This window comes from Oncorhynchus tshawytscha, linkage group LG03, assembly GCF_018296145.1.
Source record: "Oncorhynchus tshawytscha isolate Ot180627B linkage group LG03, Otsh_v2.0, whole genome shotgun sequence".
Classification (NCBI taxonomy): Eukaryota; Metazoa; Chordata; class Actinopteri; order Salmoniformes; family Salmonidae; genus Oncorhynchus; species Oncorhynchus tshawytscha.
The window spans coordinates 32148646-32161585 of record NC_056431.1 but is presented as its reverse complement, the minus strand read 5'-3'; the positions used below and the strand labels follow the sequence as shown (position 1 = coordinate 32161585).

Genomic DNA, 12940 nt, shown 5'->3' with positions numbered 1-12940 from the left:
TGGCCATCACAAAGCCCTGACCTGAGTCCTATAGAAAATTTATGGGCAGATCTGAATAAGTGTGTTCGAGCAAGGAGGCCTGCAAATTTTTGACCGTTACACCATCTCTGTCAGGAGGAATTGGCCAAAATTCACCCAACTTATTGTGGGAAGCTTGTGGAAGGCTACCCGAAACGTTTGCTCCAAGTTGAACAATTTACAGACAATGCTACCAAATACTAATGGAGTGTATGTAAACTTCTGACCCACTGGGAATGTGATGAAAGAAATAAAAGCTTAAATAAATCATTCTCTCTACTTTTATTCTGACATTTCACATTCTTAAAATAAAGTGGTAATCCTAACTGACCTAAAACATGACATTTTTTCTAGGATTAAATGTCAGGAATTGTCAGGAATGTGAAAAACTGAGTTTAAATGTATTTGGCTAAAGTGTATGTAAATTTCCAACTTCAACTGTATAAGACATGGTGGTTTTGGCTCTTTGTGTGCATGTGTATGTGCATGCATTCGAGTAAATTCCTCTCTAAACAATCCCGTTTTTCATTTATCCATAAGCCCTCCAAGGTAATACTGTAGTAGTAGTAGTAAGACATATCCCACAATCATTTACTCTACAGTGCAGTAGTAAACTGATCAATCAATCAATCAAATCTATTTGTAAAGCCCTTTTTACACCAGGCAATGTCACAAAGTGCTATACAGAAACCCAGCCTAAAACCCCAAAGAGCAAGCAATGCAGGTGTAGAAGCACGGTGACTAGGAAAAACTCCCTAGAAAGGCCCTAGAAAGGCAGGAACCTAGGAACTAACCTATAGAGGATCCAGGCTCTGAGGTGTGGCCAGTCCTCTTCTGGCTATGCCGGGTGGAGATTATAACAGAACATGGCCGAGATTTTAAAACGTTCATAGATTTATTATTATTTTTTTTTCACCTTCATTTAACCAGGTAGGCTAGTTGAGAACAAGTTCTCATTTGCAACTGCGACCTGGCCAAGATAAAGCGTAGCAATTCGACACATACAACACAGAGTTACACATGGAATTTAAAAAAACATACAGTCAATAATACAGTAGAACAAAAGAAAACAAAAAGTCTATATACAGTGAGTGCAAATGAGGTAAGTTAAGGAAATAAATAGGCCATGGTGGCGAAGTAATTACAATATAGCAATTAAACACTGGAATGATAGATCGGCAGAAGATGAATGTGCAGGTAGAGATACTGGGGTGCAAAGGAGCAAAATAAATAAATAAATACCAGTATGGGGATGAGGTAGGTAGATAGATGGGCTGTTTACAGATAGGCTAAGTACAGAAGTATACAGAATGCTGACGTCTGCGTAGAGGTGGATCAGAGAATCACCAGCAGCAAGAGCAACATCATTGATGTATACAGAAAAGAGAGTCGGCCCGAGAATTGAACCCTGTGGCACACCCATAGAGACTGTCAGAGGTCCAGACAACAGGCCCTCCGATTTGACACACTGAACTCTATCAAAGAAGTAGTTGGTAAACCAGACGAGGCAATCATTTGAGAAACCAAGGCTGTCGAGTCTGCCAATAAGAATGTTGTGATTGACAGAGTCGAAAGCCTTGGCCAGGTCAATGAATACGGCTGCACAGTAATGTCTCTTATCGAGGGCGGTTATGATGTCGTTTAGAACTTGTGCGTGGCTGAGGTGCCCTCATGACCAGCTCTGAAACCAGATTGCATAGCGAAGAAGGTATGGTGGGATTCGAAATGGTTAGTAATCTGTTTGTTAACTTGGCTTTCGAAGACCTTAGAAAGACAGGGTAGGATAGATATAGGTCTGTAGCAGTTTGGGTCTAAAGTGTCACCCCCTTTGAAGAGGGGGATGACCGCGGCATCTTTCCAATCTTTGGGAATCTCAGACAATACGAAAGAGAGGTTGAACAGGCTAGTAATAGGGGTTGCAACAATTTCGGCAGATAATTTTAGAAAGAGAGGGTCCAGATTGTCTAGCCCTGCTGATTTGTAGGGGTCCAGATTTTGCAGCTCTTTCAGAACATCGGCTATCTGGATTTAGGTAAAGGAGAAATGGTGGGTGCTTTGGCGGGTTGCTGTGGAGGGTGCCGGGCAGTTGACCGGGGTAGGGGTAGCCATGTGGAAAGCATGGCCAGCCGTAGAGAAATGCTTATTGAAATTCTCAATTATAGTGGATTTATCGGTGGTGACAATGTTTCCTAGCCTCAGAGCAGTGGGCAGCTGGGAGGAGGTGCCCTTATTCTCCATGGACTTTACAGTGTCCCAGAACTTTTTTGAGTTAGTACTACAGGATGCAAATTTCTGTTTGAAAAAGCTTGCCTTAGCTTTTCTAACTGCCTGTGTGTATTTGTTCCTAACGTCCCTGAAAATTTGCATATCATGGGGGCTATAATGCCACAGGATGTTTTTGTGCTGGTCAAGGGCAGACAGGTCTGGCGTGAACCAAGGACTATATCTATTCCTAGTTATACATTTTTTGAGAGGGGCATGCTTATTTAAGATGGTGAGGAAGGCACTTTTAAAGAATAGCCAGGCATCATCTACTGACGGGATGAGGTCAATGTCATTCCAGGATACCCCGGCCAGGTCGATTAGAAAGGCCTGCTCGCAGAAGTGTTTCAGGGAGCGTTTGACAGTGATGAGGGGTGGTTGTTTGGTCGCAGACCCATTTACGGATGCAGGCAATGAGGCAGTGATCGCTGAGAACAGATGACCAGCAGGGTCAAATAATAATAATCACAGTAGTTGTTGAGGGTGCAACAGGTCAGCACCTCAGGAGTAAATGTCAGTTGGCTTTTCATAGCCGAGCATTCAGAGTTCGAGACTGCAGGTGCGGTAGAGAGAGAAAGTCAAAAATGGCAGTTACGGGACAAGGTAGCACATCCGGTGAACAGGTCAGGGTTCCATAGCCGCAGGCAGAACAGTTGAAACTGGAGCAGCAGTCATCAGGCCAGGTAGTCCTGAGGCATGGTCCCATGGCTCAGGTCCTCTGGGAGGGGAGAGATAATTAGAGGGAGCATACTTAAATTCACTCAGGACATTGGATAAGACATGATAATCGACTACAGCTCGGCATTCAACACCATAGTACCCTCCAAGCTCGTCATCAAGCTCGAGACCCTGGGTCTCGACCCCGCCCTGTGCAACTGGGTACTGGACTTCCTGACGGGCCGCCCCCAGGTGGTGAGGGTAGGCAACAACATCTCCTCCCCGCTGATCCTCAACACTGGGGCCCCACAAGGGTGCGTTCTAAGCCCTCTCCTGTACTCCCTGTTCACCCACGACTGCGTGGCCACGCACGCCTCCAACTCAATCATCAAGTTTGCGGACGACACAACAGTGGTAGGCTTGATTACCAATAACGACGAGACGGCCTACAGGGAGGAGGTGAGGGCCCTCGGAGTGTGGTGTCAGGAAAATAACCTCACACTCAACGTCAACAAAACTAAGGAGATGATTGTGGACTTCAGGAAACAGCAGAGGGAACACCCCCTATCCACATCGATGGAACAGTAGTGGAGAGGGTAGCAAGTTTTAAGTTCCTCGGCATACACATCACAGACAAACTGAATTGGTCCACTCACACAGACAGCATCGTGAAGAAGGCGCAGCAGCGCCTCTTCAACCTCAGGAGGCTGAAGAAATTCGGCTTGTCACCAAAAGCACTCACAAACTTCTACAGATGCACAATCGAGAGCATCCTGGCGGGCTGTATCACCGCCTGGTACGGCAACTGCTCCGCCCTCAACCGTAAGGCTCTCCAGAGGGTAGTGAGGTCTGCACAACGCATCACCGGGGGCAAACTACCTGCCCTCCAGGACACCTACACCACCCGATGTTACAGGAAGGCCATAAAGATCATCAAGGACATCAACCACCCGAGCCACTGCCTGTTCACCCCGCTATCATCCAGAAGGCGAGGTCAGTACAGGTGCATCAAAGCTGGGACCGAGAGACTGAAAAACAGTATATACTGTTTATATACTGTACTCTATATCATCGACTGCATCCTTATGTAATACATGTATCACTAGCCACTTTAACTATGCCACTTTGTTTACATACTCATCTCATATGTATATACTGTACTCGATACCATCTACTGTATCTTGCCTATGCTGCTCTGTACCATCACTCATTCATATATCCTTATGTACATATTCTTTATCCCCTTACACTGTGTATAAGACAGTAGTTTTGGAATTGTTAGTTAGATTACTTGTTGGTTATTACTGCATTGTCGGAACTAGAAGCACAAGCATTTCGCTACACTCGCATTAACATCTGCTAACCATGTGTATGTGACAAATAAAATTTGATTTGATAAGTACTCCAGATGTAACAGACTGACCCTAGCCCCCGACACAAACTACTGCAGCATAGATACTAGGGTCTGAGACAGGAGGGGTCGGGAGACACTGTGATACAGGAGGCGTCGGGAGACACTGTGACCCTGTCCCGGACAGGTCCAGGCAGGATATAACCCCACCTACTTTGCCAAAGCACATCCCCCACACCGCTAGAGGGATATCTTCAAACCACCAACTTGCTACCCTGAGACAAGGCTGAGTATAGCCCACGAAGATCTTCCCCACGGCACAAACTTGATGGGGCGCCAACCCGGACAGGAAGATCACGTCAGTGACTCAACCCACTCAAATGACACACATCTCCTAGAGATGGCATGGAAGAACACTAGTAAGCCAGTGACTCAGCCCCCGGAATAGGGTCAGAGGCAGAGAATCCCAGTGAAGAGAGGGGAACCGACCAGGCAGAGACAGCAAGGGTGGTTTGTCGCTCCAGTGCCTTTCGTTCACCTTCACACTCCTGGGCCTGACTACACTCAATCATAGGACCTACTGAAGAGATGAGTCTTCAATAAAGATGTAAAGGTCGAGACCGAGTCTGCGTCTCTCACATGGATAAGCAGACCATTCCATTAAAATTGAGCTCTATAGGAGAAAGCCCTGTCTCCAACTGTTTGCTTAGAAATTTGAGGGACAGGACCAAATCGGAGAGATCGGTAGGAGTGAGCCCATGTAATGCTTTGTAGGTTAGCAGTAAAACCTTGAAATCAGCCATAGCCTTAATAGGAGCCAGTGTAGTAGAGAGGATAGTACTGGAGTACTATGATCATATTCTTAGAATCTTGACTAGACTCCATCTGCCATGTTTAGCACTAAGTGAGGTTTATCTAGTGCTTTATCCAGGTAGCCGGAAAGTAGAGCATTGCAGTAGTCGAGTCTAGAAGTGATAAAAGCATTGATTACCTTTTCTGCCACATTTTTTGACAAAGTTTCTGATTTTTGCAATATTACGAAGATGGAAAAAAGCTGGCCTTGAAATATTCTTGATATGTTCGTCAAAAGAGAGATCAGGGTCCAGAGTAATGCCAATGTCCTTCGCTGATTTATTTGTGACAACTGTACAACCATCAAGATTAATTGTCAGATTCAACAGAAGATCTCTTTGTTTCTTGGGACCTAGATCTAGCAACTCCGTTTTGTCTGAGATTAAAAGTAAAACTTTTGCCACCATCCACTTCCTTATGTCTGAAACACAGGCTTCCAGGGAGGGCAATTTTGAGGCTTCACCATGCTTCATCGAAATGTACAGCTGTGTATCGTCCGCATAGCTAATATTATGGGGTGACACTCTAAACCCAAACTGTTATAGACTATATCCATCCTGCCCTGCCTTCCTAAGTCTTCGAAAGCCAAGTTAATAAACAGATCACTGACCATTTAGAATCCCACTGTACCTTCTCCGCTGTGCCATCCGGTTTCCGAACTGGTCACAGGTGCACCTCAGCCACGCTCAAGGTACTAAACGATATCATAACCGTCATCGATAAAAGACAGTACTGTGCAGCAATCTTCTTTGACCTGGCCAAGGCTTTCGACTCTGTCAATCACCGTATTCTTATCGGAAGACTCAACAGCCTTGGTTTCTCAAATGACTGCCTAGCCTGGTTCACCAACTACTTCTCAGACAGAGTTCAGTGTGTCAAATTGGAGGGCATGTTGTCCGGACCTCTGGCAGTCTCTATGGGGGTACCACAGGGTTTAATTCTCGGGCCGACTCTTTTCTCTGTATATATCAATGATGTCGCTCTTGGTGTTGGTGATTCTCTGATCCACCTCTACGCAGACAACATTCTGTATACATTTGGCCCTTCTTTGGATACTATGTTAACTTCTTATGGTATAGGGGATGCTTGCGTTCCACTTGGCCAAAAGCCAGGGGAAATGCAGCGCGGCAAATTCAAATAAAATGATATAAAAATCTAACTTTCATTAAATCACACATGTAAGATACTCAATTAAAGCTACACTCGTTGTGAATCCAGCCAACATGTCAGATTTTAAAAAGGCTTTTCGGGGAAAGCATAAGAAGCTATTATCCGATGATAGCACAATAGTAAACAAAGAGGGTAGCATATTTCAACCCTGCAGGCGCTACACAAAACGCAGAAATAAATTATTAAACATGCCTTACCTTTGACGAGCTTCTTTTGTTGGCACTCCAATATGTCCCATAAACATCACAATTGGTCCTTTTGTTCGATTAATTCCATCCATATATATCCAAAATGTCAATTTATTTGGCGCGTTTGATCCAGAAAAAAAACAGCAATGTCACTACAAAATATTTCAAATGTTGCCTGTAAACTTTGCCAAAACATTTCAAACTACTATTGTAATACAACTTTAGGTATTTTTAAACGTTAATGATAGATCAAATTGAAGACTGGTCTATCTGTGTTCAATACAGGAAGACAACAAACCAAGCTACTTTTCAAGTCTTGCGCAACTCTCAACAGTGTTACGCAGTTCCTAGATGGCCGTACTTCTTCATTGGACAAAGGAATAACCTCAACCAAATTACAAAGACTGGTGACATCCAGTGGAAGCGGTAGGAACTGAAAACAAGTTCCTAAGAAATATTGTTTCCCAAAGAGAACTCACCGAACAGACAGAGACCTAAAAAAAAACCATTCTGAACAGTTAGTCCTCGGGGTTTTGCCTGCTACATAAGTTCTGTTATACTCACAGATATGATTTAGAAACTTCAGAGTGCTTTCTATCCAAATTCTATCCAAATATTTGAATGATATGCATATCTTATATTCTTGGCATGAGTAACAGGAAGTTGAAATTGGGCACACTATTTATCAAAAAGTGAAAATGCTGCCCCCTATACCTTTAGAAGTTAACAAAAACCTTTGGCAATGTCATTTACAAAATAGCCTCCAACACTCTACTCAGAAAACTGTATGCGGTCTATCACAGTTCAATCCGTTTTGTCACCAAAGCCCCATATACCACCCACCACTGCGACCTGTATGCTCTAGTCGGCTGGTCCTCTCTACATATTCATTGCCAGACCCACTGGCTCCAGGTCATCTACATACAGTATATAACAAAGTATTGAGATAAACTTTTGTTATTGACCAAATACTTATTTTCCACCATAATTTGCAAATAAATTCATAAAAAAATCCTACAATGTGATTTTCTGGATTTTTTTTCTCATTTTGTCTGTCATAGTTGACGTGTACCTATGATGAAAATTACAGGCCTCTCATCTTTTTAAGTGGGAGAACTTGCACAATTGTTGGCTGACTAAATACTTTTTTGCCCCGCTGTAAGTCTATGGTAGGTAAAGCTCCACCTTATCTCAGCTCACTGGTCACAATAACAACACCCACACGTAGCACGCGCTCCAGCAGGTATATCTCACTGGTCATCCCCAAAGCCAGCACCTCCTTTGGCTGCCTTTCCTTCCAGTTCTCTGCTGCCAATGACTAGAACAAATTGCAAAAATCGCTGAAGCTGGATACTTATATTTCCTTCACTAACTTTAAACAGCTAACCGATCGCTGCAGCTGTACATAGCCCGTCTGTAAATAGCCCATCCAATCTACCTACCTCATCCCCATATTGTTTTTATTTACTTTTCTGCTGTGTGAGGGGACTTATACTACTATCTGTACTTATTGGTGGCACAAACGCTGTTTCATCCTTTCCTGCACTTATATTGTCCTTGTCTAACGATTGCGTCTGAAGTTGAGCTTGCAGCACGGCTATCCTCACCATAAGGCGCTAGTTTTCCTTTTCCTGAGTACAGCGACTGCAATTAGATGGCATGTGTTAATGTTACTACTTAGCTTCGGCTGGAGGAGCTCCTGTAGAACCATGTCCAGATAAAGTATCCGTGGTAAAAAGGTTGAATGAAAGTTGACCGAGGGGGGAAAAATACAAATATTAAATGGTTATTAAAAATGTGAATGTAAAAAATATGAAGTTGTAAGGTAGCAAGAAAGTTGCAACAAACCGCACAGCATCACAAATTCAACACTTCAGTTAGCTAAGGGTATACAGATTTGTTTGATCTTCATTTCAGCCAGTTTTATACAGCAGGAAAATAATCCTGCAGCAACAGGAAATGTGATTTTTTTTTTGTGGATTATAATTAATAGACATGTTTGTAGGGATTGATACATTTCTGCATTTCAGGACAGTTTCTTGCAATAGGGTGATCAAATTAAGATCCTACATCTGTATGCTTTAACCTGCTATTGCGCACACAGGCACAGGTGTACCTGTGCCGAAAATCCTAATTGCAAGCACCCGCTGCATTGAAACCAGTAGGCTAATTTACACTGTCTAAACTCTGAGCTGAGGAAAACTAACACTGGTCTTTCCAGTGCACCTCCCGCTTTCTCCTACAGCTTGGGCTAAAAAGGGTTTGCTTTTTTTAATGGTCCTATATGATCGGACCATCAAATAAAGCAAACCTTGTTTAAATGGCTCTCCTGTGAAGTCGTGACTTGCGACATACTTCTAGTTTCCTGAAACGGGTCTCACATCTATCACACTGACCTCACCTTTCCCCTCTTCCCTCTTGCAGTCGCCAGGTTACTGCGACGGCAACCTTCCTGGACTGAGCTAAAATGGGGGAAGAGAGAGCGAACAATAGATAGAAGAAAAGGGAGAGATTTGAGAAATGCTGAGTGTGGTGTCTGACCTCTGTGTCAGCTGATCTGGTCTCCCACTCCTCTTCTGTCTCTGGTGACTCCACATAAAAGGGCCCTTCTCTATCCCTCTTTCTTCTCTCCTCTCACTTTTCTCTCCCTCCTCCTTTTCTCTCTGCTCTTTCCCCTTTTCTGTAGTCTTTTACATTTTTTCTGAAATCTATTCCTTAATTACCGCCAACATCTTCTGGTAAGCGTCCCTCACTTACATTATAATTTATTCGCCTTTCAAGTGGGCACTTAAAATGTCTCTTTAACCATTCACCCCAGAGCGGTCTGTGCTGAATGGAGAGGGCTTCATTTGGGTCTCAACAACCACCACCCTCCATCCCTCACCCCCCTTCTGACCTCTACCTCCCTCCTCCATCTCCCACACCCTCTTTATTTTTCATTCTAATTGAGCTTTTTTTTTTTTCTCCTTCGTCAATATGGCCCTATAGCTTTTTGTCCCCCAAAGTGACATCCAGCAAGACCCTCCCTCTTTACCTCTGTTCCCTCCAATCAACATGACTCACACAGGCTTGCTACTTTTGCATATTCCTTCTGCCCTCTAGCCTTTAGTCCTTTGTGAGATGTTGTTACTTACCAAATCTAAACACACTAGCGTTCGAGGAGACCCCCACAGAGAGCCTTACTGTATGTGTACCTGAGACCCACTAAAGAGAGAACTAAAACCACCTGAATTGGCTTTATTTGTCCTGCTCTAGTTGCATCATCCCCCTGCTCCAGATTAGGCCCTCAAATTGATTCTGCAGGGCATTCATAAGCATGGTCGATGGGTTTAAGTGGCTATTAAAAGGACTTTAGCACCTTTAAGGAGAACAAAAGACTAGAAAAGAGAAGGCTTCTGTCCCTCTTCCTTTTTACAAGGAGCACCATATCCCCCTCTTCTCTCCCTTTCTTCTCGCTTTCTATAAATATGATCCCTCGGAGAGGACCTTGGAGGTTTAGGGAGACTGCAGTGACAGCAGAGAGGCTGTTTCCTACTGTAATTAGATATATGTGATCCTAATCATTTAGGCCATTCATTAGGGCTAATAGTTTGAGCAGCCTGTGCGACAGAACAATAATTAAGATGTGACGAGTGTGTGCTGTGTCATAGCTGTGATTATTGCTGTGTGACTGACTAAAAAGAGTGTGTGTGTTTACATGGTGTATGTGAATGTGTGTTTTGTGTTCATGTATTTGGTTAAATGTGTGCTAATCTAAACATTACTATTTTCATGTGAGTGACTGCGTGTCTCTCCATAGGCTCTGTGGTGTTTGTATTGTCTCTTCTATTTGCTAGAGCCAGCCTCTGATTTTTGGTTATTCTATGAAGATTTGCTGTGTTGTCCAAACTTTAGAGTACACACACACACACACTTGTGTGCATACATGCGCACACACACACACACACACACACACACACACACACACACTGTCTTTAATAAGTGTATTCAACTGGATGTGCTAAGCCCTACTGGAGAGCATTTGCATATGTTTGTGATCTTGTCACTGGTAAAGGCTTTCCAAGCCCAGGTCAACACAGCTCATTCACTTGAATGGAGGACCAAAAGAGAAACAGCTAAGGTTTTCCAACGAGGGTTAGGAAAGGAAACCAGAACTTTCAGGAATGTCCCTTTCCAATTGTATGGGTCTTAATTCTGGGGCAAGATCATTGTCAATGGGGATTGAACACAAAATGACATACACTTCTACAGTGTGTTGAAACATCCATGTACAGCAGTTATAACAGTGCATGGCATTTAATTGTTGGCCTACTGTGAGGTTATGTTTGTTTTACTTTTATAATTATTGTTGCAGCATACACTTGTGCATGTGTGTTTCTACATATAGGCCTATACATTTATATGACCCTTTGTTTGACAGGGACACTCGCTGGTTCCTGTCTGTGGCTTTACCATGGTGTCATGGTGGATGTCACAGCCATCACATAGCTTGTACCAACCTGAGATATGTGCCGCGGCGCGCCGTGCTCTACTGCCCCGGCAATGATGAGAGGAAGCTGAGGAAACTGGCATCGCTGCGTGGTCTAGACTGTGCCGTATTGGACTGTGAGGATGGAGTGGCCCTCAGCAAGAAGGTACTATTAGACACATATGGGTGTGCACACACACACACACACACGTGTACCTCGCTCGACACACACACTTGCACAATCATCTCCAAGTGTGTGTGTCAGCTTCTGCCTTGGCTAAAGTCTTAATTCCAGCTCACTCTCGGTCAGCCAGGTGCTGCCAGGCCTTAATCAGTGGTGAATGAGAAAATGACCTAAAAGAGATGGTTAAAACAAGATAATTTCACCCCATTACAATACCACAAAGGCCTGGCCCCCCTATCCCCTGCCTTTAAAACAAGGTGACCACATCCCACTGAGTCCCAACTGGGCAACCAGCAGGAAGCCAGCAGATGCAGCAGGTTAAAAAGCATTCTCATCCTGCCCACACAGCTTCCCCATTGGCCCCGCCGGCCTCCCCTGCCCACCCTATGAAATCATGATTGGTTGGAGAAGAAAGAAGAGAAGGGGAAAAGGTTTTTAAGTCATGATAATAAAGATGATTGATATGGCTCAGACAGTTTCTGTCGTAAGAGAATGAACTGAAAGATGATTATTGTGACTGACAGGCTAAACAGCTGTGAGCCTGTTAAGGATGTCAATGTTTAGAAACAACAAGCTTTATGTTTTTGTGTGGAGGAGGTGGAGGAGAGGTGGCATTGTGTACACACGCGCGCACACACATAGCCAACCATGGAAAAATAGTATTGTATTCCAAGAATCCCCTTCCTACTAATCCCATTACTGTCCACCCTTCTGTTCTGGTGACGGCCTAACGCTCCACAACAGCGCTCCCGAGTCGGAGCAGGATTCAGTCAATTGTCACGACCATATGTTAGCTTAAAAATAATTCTGCCATAATGCGGCAAACCCTGTGATATATTATTTATTTGCTAGGTTAGTACTATGTTGAAATGAGTTATTAACTCTTTAATTAAAGGCACCTTTTTCTCCCCGGCTCCCTCTCTTCCACTTCCCACTCTCTCAGCTGCTTTGTGCATTGTGGCAATTGGAAATCCATGGGGGGTTTTGTTGTATACCTTCAGACAGGACGCTTTATTTTCCTACGGGGCTAAATTACACTTCTCGTGTGTGTGCGTGCAGGCATCCATTTTACACTGCCAATTAATGCTGCATAACTGATAATGACATTCTGCCATTGAATGCATTTATGATTTAGATATTTTTCCCTCTAATATTGTTTTAAAGAATCTATTAAATCTGTGAAAACGCTAAGTGGTGAGTGAAGAAAGACCGCAGAAGATATATTGTCACAATCATCACCTTTGAGAATCCAAGCTCGCCGCTAACCTATTATTGTGTAACATCGTTACACCAGAGAGCTAAGCTATCTGGCCTTCCTGTTTGTCTCTCTGTCGACGTTGTTAGCTACAGTCGCTACGCTCGCAGCTAACCCTCGCTGCGATTACCTTCACCATGACAACGGCACAGCGGGCCTGTCGCCGTGCCAACCGATGCCAGGCCCCCACGCTGCCCCTGTTCTTGCCCGACTGACAGACGGAGTGAAAGAGAGCTGCCCAGAGCCTGCTAACTGCTACCCTGAGAGGAGAGGAACGGAGAGGAGGGGGAGAGGAGCAAAAGGCTAGAGAGAAGGAGAGGAGGAGGAGGAGGGAAATAGTGGGGGGAAGACAAGGCTGACCGCACTAACACTATTACGCATATCATCATATCTGTAAGATCAGTGGGAAGGAGGAGAAGAGGGGGATGAGGTGGAGGAGGGCAAGCTGAAACCCTGTAGTGGAGCTGACGGCTACACCTGTCTCTTTCATCCCCCCCCTTCGTAACTTCTCTTCGTACCCTATAGGCTAGCGTTC

General features: G+C 44.2%; 1 protein-coding gene across 1 annotated transcript in view; it reads left to right on the top strand.

The window, feature by feature from the left end:
- The window catches only part of clybl (citrate lyase beta like), a 213777-nt gene that overhangs the window by 123256 nt on the left and 77581 nt on the right, over positions 1-12940 (top strand). Inside the window, exon 2 of the mRNA XM_024402713.2 lies at positions 10919-11132. Coding sequence (XP_024258481.1) covers positions 10919-11132 — 214 coding nt within the window. The remainder of the gene's footprint in view (positions 1-10918; positions 11133-12940) is intronic.